This window comes from Lolium perenne, chromosome 2 (assembly GCF_019359855.2).
Source record: "Lolium perenne isolate Kyuss_39 chromosome 2, Kyuss_2.0, whole genome shotgun sequence".
Lineage (NCBI taxonomy): Eukaryota > Viridiplantae > Streptophyta > Magnoliopsida > Poales > Poaceae > Lolium > Lolium perenne.
In genome coordinates, this window is record NC_067245.2 from 210,601,234 (window position 1) to 210,623,157 (window position 21,924).

Consider the following 21,924-nt stretch of genomic DNA (forward strand, 5'->3'; position numbering starts at 1 on the left):
AACAAAAATCAAAAAATTTCGACACTTTGAAATGTATTTTTTGGTAGAGGAAGCATATGCACCTATGCACCTGTGAGTCGAATTGAATTTCCGCTAAAGTCATACAGTGATTGTCTCCACAAGCCGTTGGGCTCACCTAAATTGCTGCCCCCGTTAATAAGCACCACATTTCTCCTTAATTCACAAAGTTACCTCTAAAAATTTCAGATAATTTCATGAAAGTATTATGATGCAAACACAATGCCAATTTTTTCCCAATGTTATACGTAGCCACGTTTACAGGTTTGTGGTATCTAACCTGTGCACATCAAAGGTATCTGATATATGCAGTCTTTAGAGGCCAGTGGTGAGGGAAAAGATAATAATTAGGACCAGGCAAACTCTAAGGCATAAAATTAAACTGATGCAAAAAAATTAAATTGTATTGCCCATGTATCGTGATTTCCCTTTGTTTCTTTGGACCAGACAGAAAATGCAAAAACTGCTACCAAATAGAAATAGTCAGAGATGCATACCTATATAAATTATTTGGCCAAAATTCAAGGTAGGGCAGGTGTCGTACCTAGGTACCTTGACCTTAGAGAAGCTTCGCCCGTGTTTAGAGGTTCTCATTACGTGTGTGCACTTATAGAGCGAGTGTATCTGCGTGTATATATACATATCTGCGTTTGTATTGTGTTTGTTTTAAAAAAATTATAGTGTAAACAAGTTGAAGTCAAAATTTTAGATAATGAAGTTAGCTAGAAGAAAAACACAATTTGGATAAACTTGCACGCTTTGTTACCTTGATAAGCTCAAATTACGTTACTTCCTCTGCAGGTGGACAAGGGAAAACTGCAAGAGCGCACGTGCGCTCTGCCCACCACCTTTTTTTTTTTACTTTTGCTTTTTCATATCTCTTAAATTATATAATTTTTTGATCGCAAGTCACTCAAAAATAAAAATAAAAGAATGGGGGAAAAATAGTTTGGAATTTTTTTGTGCAATTTTAAATTGCAAATTATTTAAACTTCAAAATAAATTCTTTAAATATATATATACACAATGATTGAAAAAAATACAAAATATTTTTCCCACGTTCCTATTGTTATGCTTAAGTGGTCTGCAAATTTTCGAGTTCAAACAATGTGTGGTGTGAGAGATACGAAAATGAGAAATTGTTTGAGAGGGGAACAAAAAGAAGTTGCACGAATCTTGATGCAGTATAGACGGTATGGATACACTCTCTGTGAACAATGCTATATATCAATTAATTGGTTGATCTTGAGTAATTTTATTGTGTATGTGAGGTTTGATTTCTTAACACCAAAAAATAAGATAATAAATAACTTACATTTCCACGTGAAAACTGAAGTTAAATACGGAGTACTCCGTATGATATAAAAATCTTCTGTGATGATTAATTGTTGTTTTCCAAGTGATTTTGATATATTCAATGCAGTGTATTCCAGTTCACATGCTACGGAACAGATCGATGGAGAGACATTGGAACATGTGGGAGATGATTTTTGCAGCCATGCATGGATAGATCAGACGAGAATGCAAGATGATCATGAACATTGTTGCAGGAAGGTGAGGAATAATTCGAGTTCTGTCACGCAGGAACTAAATTACAGATAAGTCTGTCTGTTCGATCAGCCGCTCCATCATCTCAAACTGCTCCCCTTTCCCTAGTCCTGCGCCGCGGTGGGTGATCTAGCGCTGGCAACGACGCATCGGCCGCCGGCGCCGGCCTCCGGGTGCCTGAACAGCTTAAACCTCCCGTCCTCCCTGCACGGCTGGAGCAGCTCCTGCGACGGCAGCCGCATCTCCCGCAGCACGAGCCGGCCGTCCTCCCGGTGCGCCCGGAGAGTCAGCCACGGGCGCCCGCTCTTGCCGATCACCGAGATCGGTGGAGGGAACTTTACCCTCCCGCTCCTCGTCCGCCTCGGCATCACGAAACCTTGGTCGGCGTCATCATCAGGCTCACGCTGCTCTCTCTTGCAAGGCGGGTCCCGGGCTTCGACCGCGGCGACACCGTCCATGGCGACGTCGTATGGGTCTAAGCTCTCGGCCCCGAGCGCCTCGGTGAGGAGGTCGGAGCAGGGGTGGAGCGCTGGCGGGGGCGTCAATGGTGGTGCGGAACGGTGGCGCGCGATGGGCCAAGTGGGGCCTAAGTAGGGTGGGCGGTGGAGCGGTGGGGGCGCCATGGACGGACGGGCGTCGCGCGCGCTGGGAGTGGTCGGTGGCTGAGCTGCGTATGTGGTGGCCTGGTGGCTGCGAGCCTACGTACGTGGTTGCAGCAGCTGTGCCCGGCCGTCGCCTATGTATCTATGATCGCGAGAGAGAATACTGAGCAGAGCAGCTCCGAATCTCCGTCCGATGGAGCCGATCGAGAGCGGCTGAGCGGGTCTCCATGGAGGCGGGTGGTGCGCCCTCGGCGTTCACGCTCGACCGAGTGGCAGGGTGCATGCACGGAGATATATCATGGATCCAACGCGAATGGTAAATGCCGGTTGGAAGATGCATGTGCCGCTCTCGGCTCTTGCTATCCGATGAAACCGTCGTTGTTGAATGTTGGATAATCTGATCCGATTACCCACGTCATGGATAACTCCCCATATCCCAAATACACCTATATAGTATTACCTCCATTTCATCATACATCTATCTATTTCTATCTACTATATACTTAAAGGAATATACGATAGATATATGAATGTCTAATAAAGCCACCACATTAAACCACATCATCTATATTATTTCGAAAAATCGTCCAATTCAACGATTAATCGCTATTGGGCGGTCACCGATAAACTCATTTATCGATCGATTAACTTATTTATTGCCCGGTTAATTGGCAAATTTTTCTATAATTGCTAATCGCCTACCGACCGAGTTAACACCGATAGATAAACGGTTTCCTCAACATTGGTTAGATCTAAAATTTATGATTAGGATTTAACAAAACAAATTGTGGTAACAAAACAATGTAGTCTGTTTGGCATGATCGGCTACCATACCAAGTCATGTAGTAACGTAAATTGGTCTGTAGGTAATATTGATGGGAAAATCGATACAAAAATGCGGGCATGCGGTGGCAAAAAAAAATGGTGCTCTCCTCTTATAGGATGCCACCGCGCGGACACGCGGACGCTCTGTCGCCCAAGGAATCTTTGATGTGCAATTAACCAACTTCATTGCAAGTAAAACAATTTCACAAAAATAATTAAAAGCAACTTTTATACAAGGTGGAACAAATTTGGTGTACGTTGAGACACCTTCGACAAAAAGGGTGAGCAACTTTGTTATCTGATAGTGGAATGCAAAATCCGAAATGTTGAGATGTAGTATGCAAATCTGACTAGAACAGATTGTAGCTGTTTTGCCAATTCCTGTCTTGAAGGGTCCTTAATGCAAAACAGCCAAAAGATAATGTTGGACTTTTTTTTCCTCGTTCGTGAGCAGTTTCAGGATTCCCAGCGCATCCCTGGAAGACGCGAGCAATCACCGGCGTTGTTGCAAAACATACGCGAGCAATAACCGGCGACGTTGCGTCTGATGCAGGTCAGGACCGAGTCGGCTCGAGCTGGAGGACGATGAGCTCAGCTCCACTGTGCACGCGGTCGGTGCCCATGCGCATGACCTTGACAGTCTCCCAGGCCTCCTTCGCGGTGGCCTTGACGGCGAGAACGCGAGTCAGCTCTGGCGGCACCCCCTTAAGGATGAAGGCCAGAGCACGGCGATCGTCGCGCTTGCTGCCGAAGAGGTCGTTGACGAGGACGTCCCAGAGGCCCTCGGCCTCCATTTGCACCTTCATCACCAGGGACCACTCCTGGTAGTTGGTCCTGGTCAGCATCGGAGGATGCATCGATCCTCCTCCTCCTCCTCCTTGTATCACGCGCTCCACGATCCGCGTCTCACCGGCGCCGTCGAGAGACAGCCGCGCCCGTGGCTTCTGCAGGTCTGAAGCGGGTCCGTCCTTCAAAACTTTCTCAGCGTCCCCGTCCTTCAAAACTTTCTCAGCATCCGCGTCCTTGTTCGGTGACTTCGACATGGCTCCGCCGCGGATCAAACACCGCGCGGAAGTGGAGAGGTGGATCGAACACCACAAGCCCTCGTGCCACTTGTTGTTGCCGAATCACGAACTGGATACAACGAGAGAGAGAGACGCAGGTGTTTGTGTTGGGTACAACTGGTACAGCTTTTCTGTATTTCTCATTATTTGTGTGGATTCAGAGATCCACTGAAACAGGTAACAAACCAGGACCATAACCACCCGAACTTACCGGCCGTGCCATCCCACGGCGTTCGTGTGTGAGCCACTACTAGCGCTACGACCTGGCCAACATCGTGCCATCCCACGATATACCAAGTCCTAGCGACAAACTAGGCAACTGAAATCAGAAACTAACCTAGCTACATCGGACGGCGAACAGACTCACAACGCCCGACAGTTATTATGACGAAACTGAAAGTAAAACACTAAGCAGCAGGGTTTTGTTCTTCAGCCGGCGCTTGTGGTTTACTTGCCCTTACCGGCCTTCTTCCCGTCGTCGTTGTAGACGACGTTGCGTCCGGCCGGGCCGTAACCGGATACGTGCGCGCTGCCGTCGTCCTTGTGCTCGATCCATACATAGGAGCCGTCGCCCCCGCCGCCTCGCTTCTTGGAGCCACCCTTCTGGTCATCATCGGAGGAGGAGGAGCTCGTGTCATTGTAGGTGCGGGTGTAGTCATTGCTGCTGCCGTCAGACTCCTCCCTCTCAGCGTCCTCCAAGTAGCTTTTTCTCTCCTTTAGCGTCCACTCATGGTCGTCCTTGAGGTGCTCGGACAAATCAGCTTTCTTCTGGAAGAGGTGAGCATCGCAGCGGCTTATGGGGCACCGATAACCTCCCATCGGGACTGGTGGACTGGGTAGTGAAAGTGCTAGCTGGTAGAAGGAAGGGATAGTGGTTGATTGGGTGTTGAGAAGCAGCTCGATGTGCCTTTATTTATAGGCACCAGCAAGAAGGGCGTGGTGTCGTGTGTGTACGAGTTAGGACCGGGTGTTAAGAGGAGAAGCTCGATTACCGGTCAAGCTTCTTCTGGATTATAAGAGCGTCTTCACCGGCATTCATCCAAGGTGTAGGGCACTTGTCCAGCACAATTACGGGTGTCCAGCGACGCCTCCAAAGTTCTATTTGATTTTTTGAATATTTGTAAATCCATTAAAAATTGGTCGATTTTCATTGAGCTTGCTAAATTACAACGAAATTTAAGCTCATACTGAAAGTACAACTAAAAATTATACTAAAGCTAATATAATCTAGTAGCCGAGATGGGGTGGCTACGTTCCCAAATTTAGCATTAACAATTTGCTGGTTGTGTCATTCGGTGAGCCTCCACCGCTGTTGTGTGCTCACAAATTTAGCATTAACAATTTGCTGGTTCTAGAACTCGACATAATCTACACCAAGGGATTTTAATTTTAATTTCTTTGAAACATTAAAAAGGAGATTTCAAATTTTGGAAAATAACAAGCTATGCCTAGATCAGGCTCCATTTTGACTTTCTATCACGATCAAGTGTGGCGATATGGAAGCCGAGCTCCACGGGTCGCTATTCGAAACCATCCGAAATCGACATTTTTAGTTTAAAGAAGTAAGGAAAAAAAATGAGGTGTAGATAATGTCAAGCTTTATGAGTGTGCAAAATGTTGATAAAAATTTCGTCTTATTTTGGCCCGAGCAAAAGAGATAAATGCGTAGATCTCGATCGGTGAATAATACTGGGCTTGAAAATTTTGAAATTTGCCAAATTATGAATTAGATGATTCTTAAAGTACTTCTAATTAGACAACGCCCTAATTAATTTCTCTCTCTAGTTATATATCATATGTTGAGCATTAGAAATCTCTAGTCTCATATAAATTTAATCAAGTTGATTAGATCTGCCACCTATATTACCCCAAAATGTTGTCTCTCTTTTTCAGCGCAATGTAGTTCTAGACGGCGAAACGTTGACGGGTTGCTGGCGTGTACATGTTGATATTATAAGAGGGATTACCCAAGTGATCCTTACGAGAGAATGGATACGTTCATTTTGGATCACTATTTTATATCATAATTTGCACTTATTCACTGATATATTTCATATTAGAATGCAATATTTATGTTATTTTAGCTTGTTTTGCATGTTTTGCAATTATTCGGGAATAATGCGTCGGAGTTAGGAATCAGTTGGAAAAAAGCATCGTCACGATACCCAAGTTTTGGAACTCCAAAGCTTCTAGGAAAATTACATATTATTTTTATGATGATTAAGCCAAAGAGCTAGAAGGGGAAAGGATGGGAGTGATATCGCAAAAGTACCTATAATTTGATGTTTTCTGCTTGTTTTATATCATTGATACATGTTTATATTGTATAATTATATCATTTTGAGACATTTTTATGAACTAACCTATTAACAAGATTCCCAGTGCTAGTTTATGTTTCCTCCTGTTTTATTTTAGGAAAACATGTTAAAGGAAAATCCTCCAAAAAATCCGCGAAAAATAATGAGTGTTTTACTTCGGTACAAAGTTGCACACCGAAAATCAGAGAGATGGGAGGGTCCCACCCCTGGGGCACCCACCTAGGCAGGGGGAGACCATGCGCCATCCCCATATGCCAGTGCAAGGGAGGCCCACTCCCATCGCCCTTTCGCCTATTTATTCCCCCTTGACTGAAAAACCTAATACAAAGAAAATGTTCCACGAAAGACTCATGAGGCCGCTGTCACCTCGAAACCTAGTTCGGGAGGGTTCTGAAAGTCTTCCCGGTACCGTGCCAGAGGGGAGATCATCACCGGAGCCTTCTTCATGGCGATGCCTTCTGCCAAAGTTGTGCATTAGTAGTTAGACCTTTGACTATGGGTCCATAGAATTATCTAGATGGTTGTCTCTTCTACTGGTGTCACAATGTTTAGATCTTGTGAGCTTCCTAACATGATCAAGATCACTTTATTGTAATGCTACATGATGTTTTTGCTAGGATCCGATGATTCACGAAGTTATGTTCAGATTTTTTTACCATTGCTTATTCATGTTATTGTTATATTTATGATCTTACATGCTCTCTGATACTTATATTACTTTGGCCAAGTGCTGATATTGTATCTCCAAGAGAGGTATTGATGTTAGATAGTGGGTTCGGGCCTCTCGTGATTCCGAGCTGGAGTGATAGAAATGTGTAAGAAAGGGATATGCTGTTGCCACTAGGGAGAAAATAGCGGTGTAATGGTCTATATGATTACGTGCATTGCTTACATTATATACGGAATTTATTGCAATTATCAATTGCTTGGAACTTAATATTTTTTGGTGACATGCTAGATATAGTGATTCTAAGGTGAATTATTAGTCATAGATGTGGTTGAATTACGGTCTGTATATTTTGATGTAATGCCTAATATTTAATATTTCAAGTCAATATTTATTATAACAACCTCTATACAATTATTTCATGAATTTGTCAAATATCTAGCTGTAATTTGTTTATCCGCATGTATGCTAATCTTTTATTGGAGAGACGCCATTAGTGAAACTATGACCAACGATCCATCTTTGATTATATTGTTTAGGAATTTTTGGAGAATAGTTTTTGAAGAGATTTTCTAAAACAAAAATACAGCAAAAACAAAAACCAATGTTGGGGATATCGTTTATCGGGAACTTATCGGTCGACCCAAGATAAGGGATAAATCGACCAGTTTATTGGCATATCGGTAGATTTATCGACATATCGGCACACTTATCGGCCGATTTATCTTATCGGTCAGACACCGATAAGCGATATCGCACGATAAATCGGAATATCGGAAGATATCTTGAACAATGACAAAAACTGACATTAGGCATCATGTTAACAGATTAGTCAAAAATGCATACAAATATAATAATAAAGTAAAAAACCGGATATTCAAAACGGGTGGCCCACTACCCAAAAAACAATTTTCTAAATGTCAAAAAATTCAAAACAAAATTTGCATGTAAACCAACACATTTCAAGTCAGTACAAAAAGTTACGCGAACAAAAAACTTTTTTTGCAACCTGTGCAAAAAAGACAAATTCGAACATATCAAAATGTATATATACCGGTCAGAATTTTCTCTTTTTTTACAGGTTGCTAAAAAAGTTTTTTCACCATGCCAATTTTTGTGCTAACACATCACACTGAAATGTACATCCGGATTTTTTTTTCTTGAGTTTTTTGACATTCTGGAAAAAAAACAAAAAAAATTACCTAATGGGTGCATCTAGACCCACTACCCAAATCGCCTTCTCCTGCTTCTGCTTTCAGCACCTGCTCTGTCAGCGTTTTCCCATCAGCCTGTGCAGCCATCCCCATGCTTTTTTCTTGGGCGATGGTGGCCGAAAGATCACTCAACTTTGAGTCGACCTTCTCCAGCTCTGACTGGAGGATCTCCCTCGGTTTTTTTTAGCTCGGTTTGCTGCAAAACCAGCTTCTTCGCTCTGACAGCATGTTGTTAGCCTTAAGCTTGCTGCACTGGAATTTTTTCTCATTTATCTGCCACTTCCGAGCCGCTAGATCAGTTGCTCTTTTGATTGCGTCTTTATCCTTCGAAAGAGCCATGAGGTCCATTAAACTGGCGTGGAAGTCATCAGAAGGTGGGCAAGCAAGAATTTCGTTCACCATGTCCTCGATGAAACCACTGGATTCTGCAAGCTGATGTGGGAAGACATCACGAAGAGCTTCGTATAGTTGCTTCAAGGCTTTCTTCATTTTCTTTTCTTGCTTTATGGATTGAGTGGTTGAGTCAAGTTCATCATCACCATGTTCTTCTTCAAATGTCGCATCAAAATCCAGCATGAAATCAAGCAGGTCACTATCAAGCTGATCACCCGCATCAGTTGGAGTAGCATCTAGGCAGAGGTAGTTGCAAGCTGCCGTACTTGAAGTATTTATGGCCTCTGTCTTTGAGTTGTCTTAAGAAGCCTCGACAGGTTGTAACCAAAAGTCAGTGTCGTGAAAAAAGAAATTTTGTGTTTCATAGAGCTTAAAACTTAACAAAATGACGTCTTAGAAGACGCGTGCTAAATAATTTCTGCAACTTTAACTCATACTGTATTTCTTAGTTGGAATCTTGAATGATTGGAGAAGTCATGGCATGAGATGAGGTAGCCTTTATATGCTGCTTGTCCAAGATCGGTTCATTGATATGTATCGTTGATTTCATCAATGCAACCGGGGATACCGATCCCTGCTGCTCTCAAAATTAGAATGGTGGATCTGTTAGCTTTGCAAACACCATAATTGTTATTTGTTTTATTTATAGAATAGACAATTAAGTGATAAATGGATGAAACCACTGTGCAATTCTGGATCCTGCAAAGCAATGTGATCTGGACATTTCTTACTGCACTGTCTATATCTATTTTGTACTACTGTTGGAACCTTCTGATTTTTCACGATGAAGTTGTTCATAAATGTACATGCCATTGAATGTATTTGTCCAGTTTTCTACTTTTCTTAGCATTCACCAATTTCTATTCCTATTGTTCATTATGTGTGAAGTTTCTGGTTGTCCCCCATTCTTAAAATATGACCCACTTTCTGGATTTCCAGTCACATTTGCTTCTCTACGGTCGGCTACTGTTATGTCAGAACCATATATTTGTTCTTATATGTAATATATTTCCCTACTCTCAACGGTTATATGTGATATATTTACTTTTTCGTTTGGGTTTGGTTCACAGGCTGGGATACTTTCATCGGCGATTTATGCGAGCCTCCGCTGCCTGGTGAACAGATTCAGAAGATCATTTGAGGCAGCCTATCAGAGAGAGACTGATCTCGAATGCAATCTTGACTGTCCTTATTGAGTAGATAAAGTTGCATGTGACCTTAAGCGATTCACCATTTAGGATACTAAGGAGATTCTACAAATCTTAGACCTAGACTCCATTCAGCTTTAGTCTTGAATCATGTCATGATGGAAAGAGTGCACTTGGTGATGAGCGATATAAGAAACAAACCATTGATTTCCAGTACCTGCCAGCACCTATATTTTGTTTTGTGCGTTGGTTGGTTACCTTACCTGCTATTGCTTTGCATAGCTTAATGGTGAAAGCCAGTAAATTTTTCCCTTAATGTTTATTCCCTTATGGCTGTAACTCCAACCTTGCATATCTGACTGTCTACCCCAGAAGTATGTAAAACATAATTTATAGATCTGTGTTAGGGTTTCAGTCTGGAGCTGGCCTGTATCTGCTCATATTCTCATGTTTCGTTTACATTTTGCATGCCAACTGACTTTTGCTTGACTGCCTTTTGTTCTACTTTAAACGTTAAAACTACTATCGACACAAGATCATTTTTTTACAAGATCCATAGCCTTGAGGATTACCACGTACAAGAAGAGTAATCTGATCACTTGGCAGCAGTTGAAGTTTTGAGTACGCCACATCTAAGTACTGGCAAGGAATCTTGAATTATTGGAGAAGTCATGGCATGAGATGAGGTAGCCTTTTAAGTTTTAATGCTGCCTAGCTGTCCAAGAACGGTTTCATTGATGCCCACTCTATACATGTTGAGCAGTAGCGTAGACATGATCGTAGCACGTCCCAAGCCAACTTCAGTGAACTGTAGCAATAGCACGCAAGAGTACTGTACAGTAGCAACAAACGGGACAAGGATTTTGTGCACATGGGAGTCAATGCTCCCTTCACTTTTGGATTTTTGAAAATTTCAGATTCTCATATTTCTCTGCTTTCAAGAATTATGACATTAAATATGTAGATAGATGTGTATACGAGGATTGGAATCAAAAAAGTCTCGTCAAAAATACGTTATATTTTTGGAGATGCAAAAAAGACAAATTTCTGGCAGTACACTGACAAAATATACGTACTATTGTACTACTATTTATAGTCAGAAATTTGTCTTTTTTGTATTTTCCGAAATATAAAGTATTTTTTAATGGACTTTTTTGACTACACTCCTCGTGTCTAAATCTATCTACATATTTAATGCCATAATTTTTGAAAACATAAAAGAGCGAGGTTTCGAAAATTTTCAAAAATCCAAAAGTCCAAGGAGCACTTGTGCTCATGTGCACATGGTACTTTCCGCAACAAACATCCCTATTGTTGAGTACATGGCAGACTAGATCTCGTGCTTTGCTCTGCATCGTGCATTGATGCCCACTGGTTCTATGCATGTTGAGTGTGGATCCTAAACGCCGTAGGGAGTGGACGTGTCGAGTGCGCACTTGTGAAGATGAACACTATGATGCCCGGCCGGCCAGCAAGCTTAGTTTTATGACTACTAGATGACCCATTGCGCGACTGCGCAACTACCGGATGCAACTACTACATTGCCGTCACACACTTTATTTGTTGGTAAAAAGTAATTAATTTTATTTGCATTTATTTAACTAACACCATATAGAAACACTTATGTACACCGATAAAGGTGAATAATTTATTACTCAAATTGTAGTACTCAAATAGACTATTAACCAAATTAAAACAAACTTGAATCCTCACGAAATAACATTGTGAATACTTATCATCGACTGATCGCCTTGATGGCATAGCAAATCACCCCAACAGTACATGGAACACCATGCTCACTGGCTGGGCTACGTTCCTCTTAAAAAGAATAAACACAGCCATGTCAGATGCAAGACCATATTGCTGTCATAGGTTAATGATAATAAAGAGGACTCCGCATCACAAGTTGTTCTTAAAATCACCTCCTTGCAAAATAAAAAAAAAAGATTGTCATCGACACAACTCGAGCAATAATATTCTGCGTATTATTAAGATACGACATTTGTGATTTTAAAAAAATGGCAACCGATAATGAGAAACATTACACATCAAACAAAATTGTTCAAAACCTGATAGTTTTGATTGAGAGTTAAATTCCAACATCGGATTAGGACATTCCAAAACTACAATACTACACAAACTCACAATATTTTTTAATCTCTCATCACCTTATACATATACTCTTCATCAGAATAATTGATACATCACTAGTGTGTTTTAGATAGCAGACAATCGTGTTATTTCAAGAACCATAGCAGCAGCTTATGCAATTGTAGAGAGCAACTGCGACTGATAAAAAAATCTGCATCGGCAAATCTCACAAATTTGAACACAGAAGAGAAAGGTGTTTCATGTCACACAAATTTAAAATTCACGAATATGTTTCTCGGTCACTATGGTCAGAATCCTAAACGATGAACGTATGAATGAACCAAATAAAGGTCAGGTCTATGCACTGAGGACAATATTTCCAGTTCATCTCCCAGGAATGAAAGCAAGTTCGATGCTCTAAGGATATAGTTTCAATATCAACTCAGGAATGGAAGTAAGTTCAATGCACTAAGGATATATATAGTTTCCATTTCAACTCCCAAACCTTACTGTTTTAAGGCGAACGAAAATGAAGTTGCAAACACTTTTCACCTGTTTAATATTATATATACATGCCAGTCAAACGACCAGGCCAGGAGGTATACAGTCCATAATTTCAAGAAGAAAGGCATTTCCTCATCTATCACAACAATAAGCTTTTCTATAACCACTCTCAACGGTTATATGTGATATATTTACTTTTTCGTTTGGGATTGGTTCGCAGACTGGGATACTTTCATAGGCGATTTATGCGAGCCTCCACTGCCTGGTGAACAGATTCCGAAGATCATTTGAGGCAGCCTATCAGAGAGAGACCGATCTCGAATGCAATCTTGACTGTCCTTATTGAGTAGATAAAGTTGCATGTGACCTTAAGTGATTCACCATTTAAGATACTAAGGAGATCCTACAAATCTCAGACCTAGACTCCATTCAGTTTTAGTCTTGAATCATGTCATGATGGAAAGAGTGCACTTCGTGATGAGCGATATAAGAAACAAACCATTGATTTCCAGTACATGTTCCTGCCAGCACCTATATTTTGTTTTGTGCGTTTGTTGGTTGCCTTCCCTGCTATTGCTTTGCATAGCTTAATGGTGAAAGCCAGTAAATTTTTCCCTTAATGTTTATTCCCTTATGGCTGTGACTCCAACCTTGCATATCTGACTGTCTACCCCAGAAGTATGTAAAACATAATTTATAGATCTGTGTTAGGGTTTCAGTCTGGAGCTGGCCAGTATCTGCTCATATTCTCATGTTTCGTTTACATTTTGCATGCCAACTGACTTTTGTTTGGCTGCCTTTTGTTCTACTGTAAAACGTTAAAAGTACTATCGACACAAGATCATTTTTTTACAAGATCCATAGCCTTGAGGATTACCACGTACAAGAAGAGTAATCTGATCACTTGTCAGCAGTTGAAGTTTTGAGTACGCCACACCTAAGTACTGGCAAGGAATCTTGAATTATTGGAGAAGTCATGGCATGAGATGAGGTAGCCTTTTAAGTTTTAATGCTGCCTGTCCAAGATCGGTTTCATTGATGCCCACTCTATGCATGTTGAGCAGTAGCGTAGGCAGGATCGTAGCACGTTCCAAGCCAATTTCAGTGAAGTGTAGCAATAGCACGCAAGAGTACTGTACAGTAGCAACAAACGGGACAAGGATTTTGTGCACATGGGAGTCAGTGCTCCCTTCACTTTTGGATTTTTGAAAATTTCAGATTCTCATATTTCTTTGCTGTCAAGAATTATGACATTAAATATGTAGATAGATGTGTATACGAGGATTGGAATAAAAAAAGTCTCGTCAAAAAATACGTTATATTTTTTAAGATGCAAAAAAGACAAATTTCTGGCAGTACACTGATAAAATATACGTACTATTGTACTACTATTTATAGTCAGAAATTTGTATTTTTTGTATTTTCCAAAATACAAAGTATTTTTTAATGGGACTTTTTTGACTACACTCCTCGTGTCTAAATCTATTTACATATTTAATGCCATAATTTTTGAAAACGTAAAAGAGCGAGGTTTTAAAAATTTTCAAAAATCCAAAAGTCCAAGGAGCACTTGTGCTCATGTGCACATGGTACTTTCCGCAACAAACGTCCCTATTGTTGAGTACATGGCAGACTAGATCTCGTGCTTTGCTCTGCATCGTGCATTGATGCCCACTGGTTCTATGCATGTTGAGTGTGGACCCTAAACGCCGTAGGGAGTGGACGTGTCGAGTGCGCACTTGTGAAGATGAACACTATGATGCCCGGCCGGCCAGCAAGCTTAGTTTTATGACTACTAGATGACCCGTTGCGCGACTGCGCAACTGCCGGATGCAACTACTACATTGCTGCCACACACTTTATTTGTTGGTAAAAAGTAATTAATTTTATTTGCATTTATTTAACTAACACCATATAGAAACACTTATGTACACCGATAAAGGTGAATAATTTATTACTCAAATTGTAGTACTCAAATAGACTATTAAACAAATTAAAACAAACTTGAATCCTCACGAGAATACTTATCATCGACTGATCGCCTTGATGGCATAGCAAATCACCCCAACAGTACATGGAACACCATGCTCACTGGCTGGGCTACGTTCCTCTTAAAAAGAATAAACACAGCCATGTCAGATGCAAGACCATATTGCTGTCATAGGTTAATGATAATAAAGAGGACTCCGCATCACAAGTTGTTCTTAAAATCACCTCCTTGCAAAAAAAAAAAGAGATTATCATCGACACAACTCGAGCAATAATATTCTACATATTATTAAGATACGACATTTGTGATTTTAAAAAAAATGGCAACCGATAATGAGAAGCATTACACATCAAACAGAAATGTTCAAAACCTGATAGTTTTGATTGAGAATTAAATTCCAACATCGGATTAGGACATTCCAAAACTACAATACTACACAAACTCACAATATTTTTTAATCTCTCATCACCTTATACATATACTCTTCATCAGAATAATTGGTACATCCCTAGTGTGTTTTAGATAGCAGACAATCGTGTCATTTCAAGAACCATAGCAGCAGCTTATGCAATTGTAGAGAGCAACTGCGACTGATAAAAAAATCTGCATCGGCAAATCTCACAAATTTGAACACAGAAGAGAAAGGTGTTTCATGTCACACAAATTTAAAATTCACGAATATGTTTCTCGGTCACTATGGTCAGAATCCTAAACAATGAACGCATGAATGAACCAAATAAAGGTCAGGTCTATGCACTGAGGACAATATTTCCAGTTTATCTCCCAGGAATGAAAGCAAGTTCGATGCTCTAAGGATATAGTTTCAATATCAACTCAGGAATGGAAGTAAGTTCAATGCACTAAGGATATATATAGTTTCCATTTCAACTCCCAAACCTTACTGTTTTAAGGCGAACGAAAATGAAGTTGCAAACACTTTTCACCTGTTTAATCTTATATATACATGCCAGTCAAACGACCAGGCCAGGAGGTATACAGTCCATAATTTCAAGAAGAAAGGCATTTCCTCATCTATCACAACAATAAGCTTTTCTATAACCACTCTCAACGGTTATATGTGATATATTTACTTTTTCGTTTGGGATTGGTTCGCAGGCTGGGATACTTTCATAGGCGATTTATGCGAGCCTCCGCTGCCTGGTGAACAGATTCCGAAGATCATTTGAGGCAGCCTATAAGAGAGAGACCGATCTCGAATTCAATCTTGACTGTCCTTATTGAGTAGATAAAGTTGCATGTGACCTTAAGTGATTCACCATTTAAGATACTAAGGAGATCCTACAAATCTCAGACCTAGACTCCATTCAGCTTTAGTCTTGAATCATGTCATGATGGAAAGAGTGCACTTCGTGATGAGCGATATAAGAAACAAACCATTGATTTCCAGTACATGTTCCTGCCAGCACCTATATTTTGTTTTGTGCGTTTGTTGGTTGCCTTCCCTGCTATTGCTTTGCATAGCTTAATGGTGAAAGCCAGTAAATTTTTCGCTTAAGGTTTATTCCCTTATGGCTGTGACTCCAATCTTGCATATCTGACTGTCTACCCCAGAAGTATGTAAAACATAATTTATAGATCTGTGTTAGGGTTTCAGTCTGGAGCTAACCAGTATCTGCTCATATTTTCATGTTTCGTTTACATTTTGCATGCCAACTGACTTTTGTTTGGCTGCCTTTTGTTCTACTGTAAAACGTTAAAAGTACTATCGACACAAGATCATTTTTTACAAGATCCATAGCCTTGAGGATTACCACGTACAAGAAGAGTAATCTGATCACTTGTCAGCAGTTGAAGTTTTGAGTACGCCACACCTAAGTACTGGCAAGGAATCTTGAATTATTGGAGAAGTCATGGCATGAGATGAGATAGCCTTTTAAGTTTTAATGCTGCCTGTCCAAGATTGGTTTCATTGATGCCCACTCTATGCATGTTGAGCAGTAGCGTAGGCAGGATCGTAGCACGTCCCAAGCCAATTTCAGTGAAGTGTAGCAATAGCACGCAAGAGTACTGTACAGTAGCAACAAACGAGACAAGGATTTTGTGCACATGGGAGTCAGTGCTCCCTTCACTTTTGGATTTTTGAAAATTTCAGATTTTCATATTTCTTTGCTGTCAAGAATTATGACATTAAATATGTAGATAGATGTGTATACGAGGATTGGAATCAAAAAAGTCTCGTCAAAAAATACGTTATATTTTTTAAGATGCAAAAAAGACAAATTTCTGGCAGTACACTGACAAAATATACGTACTATTGTACTACTATTTATAGTCAGAAATTTGTATTTTTTGTATTTTCCAAAATACAAAGTATTTTTTAATGAGACTTTTTTGACTACACTCCTCGTGTCTAAATCTATTTACATATTTAATGCCATAATTTTTGAAAACGTAAAAGAGCGAGGTTTTGAAAATTTTCAAAAATCGAAAAGTCCAAGGAGCACTTGCGCTCATGTGCACATGGTACTTTCCGCAACAAACGTCCCTATTGTTGAGTACATGGCAGACTAGATCTCATGCTTTGCTCTGCATCGTGCATTGATGCCCACTGGTTCTATGCATGTTGAGTGTGGACCCTAAACGCCGTAGGGAGTGGACGTGTCAAGTGCGCACTTGTGAAGATGAACACTATGATGCCCGGCCGGCCAGCAAGCTTAGTTTTATGACTACTAGATGACCCGTTGCGCGACTGCGCAACTGCCGGATGCAACTACTACATTGCCGCCACACACTTTATTTGTTGGTAAAAAGTAATTAATTTTATTTGCATTTATTTAACTAACACCATATAGAAACACTTATGTACACCGATAAAGGTGAATAATTTATTACTCAAATTGTAGTACTCAAATAGACTATTAAACAAATTAAAACAAACTTGAATCCTCACGAGAATACTCATTATCGACTGATCGCCTTGATGGCATAGCAAATCACCCCAACAGTACATGGAACACCATGCTCACTGGCTGGGCTACGTTCCTCTTAAAAAGAATAAACACAGCCATGTCAGATGCAAGACCATATTGCTGTCATAGGTTAATGATAATAAAGAGGACTCCGCATCACAAGTTGTTCTTAAATTCACCTCCTTGCAAAATAAAAAAAAAGAGATTGTCATCGACACAACTCGAGCAATAATATTCTACATATTATTAAGATACGACATTTGTGATTTTAAAAAAATGGCAACCGATAATGAGAAGCATTACACATCAAACAGAAATGTTCAAAACCTGATAGTTTTGATTGAGAATTAAATTCCAACATCAGATTAGGACATTCCAAAACTACAATACTACACAAACTCACAATATTTTTTAATCTCTCATCACCTTATACATATACTCTTTATCAGAATAATTGGTACATCCCTAGTGTGTTTTAGATAGCAGACAATCGTGTCATTTCAAGAACCATAGCAGCAGCTTATGCAATTGTAGAGAGCAACTGCGACTGATAAAAAAATCTGCATCGGCAAATCTCACAAATTTGAACACAGAAGAGAAAGGTGTTTCATGTCACACAAATTTAAAATTCACGAATATGTTTCTCGGTCACTATGGTCAGAATCCTAAACGATGAACGTATGAATGAACCAAATAAAGGTCAGGTCTATGCACTGAGGACAATATTTCCAGTTCATCTCCCAGGAATGAAAGCAAGTTCGATGCTCTAAGGATATAGTTTCAATATCAACTCAGGAATGGAAGTAAGTTCAATGCACTAAGGATATATATAGTTTCCATTTCAACTCCCAAACCGTACTGTTTTAAGGCGAACGAAAATGAAGTTGCAAACACTTTTCACCTGTTTAATCTTATATATACATGCCAGTCAAACGACCAGGCCAGGAGGTATACAATCCATAATTTCAAGAAGAAAGGCATTTCCTCATCTATCACAACAATAAGCTTTTCTATAACCACTCTCAACGGTTATATGTGATATATTTACTTTTTCATTTGGGATTGGTTCGCAGGCTGGGATACTTTCATAGGCGATTTATGCGAGCCTCCGCTGCCTGGTGAACAGATTCCGAAGATCATTTGAGGCAGCCTATAAGAGAGAGACCGATCTCGAATGCAATCTTGACTGTCCTTATTGAGTAGATAAAGTTGCATGTGACCTTAAGTGATTCACCATTTAAGATACTAAGGAGATCCTACAAATCTCAGACCTAGACTCCATTCAGCTTTAGTCTTGAATCATGTCATGATGGAAAGAGTGCACTTCGTGATGAGCGATATAAGAAACAAACCATTGATTTCTAGTACATGTTCCTGCCAGCACCTATATTTTGTTTTGTGCGTTGGTTGGTTGCCTTACCTGCTATTGCTTTGCATAGCTTAATGGTGAAAGCCAGTAAATTTTTCCCTTAATGTTTATTCCCTTATGACTGTGACTCCAACCTTGCATATCTGACTGTCTACCCCAGAAGTATGTAAAACATAATTTATAGATCTGTGTTAGGGTTTCAGTCTGAAGCTGGCCAGTATCTGCTCATATTCTCATGTTTCGTTTACATTTTGCATGCCAACTGACTTTTGTTTGGCTGCCTTTTGTTCTACTGTAAAACGTTAAAAGTACTATCGACACAAGATCATTTTTTTACAAGATCCATAGCCTTGAGGATTACCACGTACAAGAAGAGTAATCTGATCACTTGTCAGCAGTTGAAGTTTTGAGTACGCCACACCTAAGTACTGGCAAGGAATCTTGAATTATTGGAGAAGTCATGGCATGAGATGAGGTAGCCTTTTAAGTTTTAATGCTGCCTGTCCAAGATTGGTTTCATTGATGCCCACTCTATGCATGTTGAGCAGTAGCGTAGGCAGGATCGTAGCACGTCCCAAGCCAATTTCAGTGAACTGTAGCAATAGCACGCAAGAGTACTGTACAGTAGCAACAAACGGGACAAGGATTTTGTGCACATGGGAGTCAGTGCTCCCTTCACTTTTGGATTTTTGAAAATTTCAGATTCTCATATTTCTTTGCTGTCAAGAATTATGACATTAAATATGTAGATAGATGTGTATACGAGGATTGGAATCAAAAAAGTCTCGTCAAAAAATACGTTATATTTTTTAAGATGCAAAAAAGACAAATTTCTGGCAGTACACTGACAAAATATACGTACTATTGTACTACTATTTATAGTCAGAAATTTGTATTTTTTGTATTTTCCAAAATACAAAGTATTTTTTAATGGGACTTTTTTGACTACACTCCTCGTGTCTAAATCTATTTACATATTTAATGCCATAATTTTTGAAAACGTAAAAGAGCGAGGTTTTAAAAATTTTCAAAAATCCAAAAGTCCAAGGAGCACTTGTGCTCATGTGCACATGGTACTTTCCGCAACAAACGTCCCTATTGTTGAGTACATGGCAGACTAGATCTCGTGCTTTGCTCTGCATCGTGCATTGATGCCCACTGGTTCTATGCATGTTGAGTGTGGACCCTAAACGCCGTAGGGAGTGGACGTGTCGAGTGCGCACTTGTGAAGATGAACACTATGATGCCCGGCCGGCCAGCAAGCTTAGTTTTATGACTACTAGATGACCCGTTGCGCGATCAAGCAACTGCCGGATGCAACTAGTACATTGCTGCCACACACTTTATTTGTTGGTAAAAAGTAATTAATTTTATTTGCATTTATTTAACTAACACCATATAGAAACACTTATGTACACCGATAAAGGTGAATAATTTATTACTCAAATTGTAGTACTCAAATAGACTATTAAACAAATTAAAACAAACTTGAATCCTCACGAGAATACTTATCATCGACTGATCGCCTTGATGGCATAGCAAATCACCCCAACAGTACATGAAACACCATGCTCACTGGCTGGGCTACGTTCCTCTTAAAAAGAATAAACACAGCCATGTCAGATGCAAGACCATATTGCTGTCATAGGTTAATGATAATAAAGAGGACTCCGCATCACAAGTTGTTCTTAAAATCACCTCCTTGCAAAAAAAAAAGAGATTGTCATCGACACAACTCGAGCAATAATATTCTACATATTATTAAGATACGACATTTGTGATTTTAAAAAAAATGGCAACCGATAATGAGAAGCATTACACATCAAACAGAAATGTTCAAAACCTGATAGTTTTGATTGAGAATTAAATTCCAACATCGGATTAGGACATTCCAAAACTACAATACTACACAAACTCACAATATTTTTTAATCTCTCATCACCTTATACATATACTCTTCATCAGAATAATTGCTACATCCCTAGTGTGTTTTAGATAGCAGACAATCGTGTCATTTCAAGAACCATAGCAGCAGCTTATGCAATTGTAGAGAGCAACTGATCGATAAAAAAATCTGCATCGGCAAATCTCACAAATTTGAACACAGAAGAGAAAGGTGTTTCATGTCACACAAATTTAAAATTCACGAATATGTTTCTCGGTCACTATGGTCAGAATCCTAAACAATGAACGTATGAATGAACCAAATAAAGGTCAGGTCTATGCACTGAGGACAATATTTCCAGTTTATCTCCCAGGAATGAAAGCAAGTTCGATGCTCTAAGGATATAGTTTCAATATCAACTCAGGAATGGAAGTAAGTTCAATGCACTAAGGATATATATAGTTTCCATTTCAACTCCCAAACCTTACTGTTTTAAGGCGAACGAAAATGAAGTTGCAAACACTTTTCACCTGTTTAATCTTATATATACATGCCAGTCAAACGACCAGGCCAGGAGGTATACAGTCCATAATTTCAAGAAGAAAGGCATTTCCTCATCTATCACAACAATAAGCTTTTCTATAACCACTCTCAACGGTTATATGTGATATATTTACTTTTTCGTTTGGGATTGGTTCGCAGGCTGGGATACTTTCATAGGCGATTTATGCGAGCCTCCGCTGCCTGGTGAACAGATTCCGAAGATCATTTGAGGCAGCCTATAAGAGAGAGACCGATCTCGAATGCAATCTTGACTGTCCTTATTGAGTAGATAAAGTTGCATGTGACCTTAAGTGATTCACCATTTAAGATACTAAGGAGATCCTACAAATCTCAGACCTAGACTCCATTCAGCTTTAGTCTTGAATCATGTCATGATGGAAAGAGTGCACTTCGTGATGAGCGATATAAGAAACAAACCATTGATTTCCAGTACATGTTCCTGCCAGCACCTATATTTTGTTTTGTGCGTTTGTTGGTTGCCTTCCCTGCTATTGCTTTGCATAGCTTAATGGTGAAAGCCAGTAAATTTTTCGCTTAAGGTTTATTCCCTTATGGCTGTGACTCCAATCTTGCATATCTAACTGTCTACCCCAGAAGTATGTAAAACATAATTTATAGATCTGTGTTAGGGTTTCAGTCTGGAGCTAACCAGTATCTGCTCATATTCTCATGTTTCGTTTACATTTTTCATGCCAACTGACTTTTGTTTGGCTGCCTTTTGTTCTACTGTAAAACGTTAAAACTACTATCGACACAAGATCATTTTTTACAAGATCCATAGCCTTGAGGATTAC

The 21,924-nt window shown here is 39.9% G+C and overlaps 2 protein-coding genes across 2 annotated transcripts in view; both read right to left on the minus strand.

Annotated features, from left to right (window-relative positions):
- Positions 1-1,547: 1,547 nt before the first annotated feature.
- Positions 1,548-2,400, minus strand: LOC127334741 (uncharacterized). The gene has a single exon (XM_051361270.2). It carries the CDS (start codon positions 2,187-2,189, stop codon positions 1,671-1,673), a length of 519 nt encoding a protein of 172 aa, XP_051217230.1. The 5' UTR covers positions 2,190-2,400; the 3' UTR covers positions 1,548-1,670.
- A 5,844-nt stretch (positions 2,401-8,244) lies between these two features.
- Positions 8,245-21,924, minus strand: part of LOC127334742 (uncharacterized) — a 167,549-nt gene continuing 153,869 nt past the window's right edge. The window contains exons 2-3 of the mRNA XM_071825581.1: positions 8,480-8,948; positions 8,245-8,428 (exon numbers count right to left, since the gene is read on the minus strand). Coding sequence (XP_071681682.1) covers positions 8,245-8,428; positions 8,480-8,948 — 653 coding nt within the window. The remainder of the gene's footprint in view (positions 8,429-8,479; positions 8,949-21,924) is intronic.

Coding starts and splice junctions, on each gene's coding strand:
- LOC127334741 (XM_051361270.2), bottom strand. CDS start 2,189: ATGGCGCCCCCACCGCTCCACCGCCCACCCTACTTAGGCCCCACTTGG.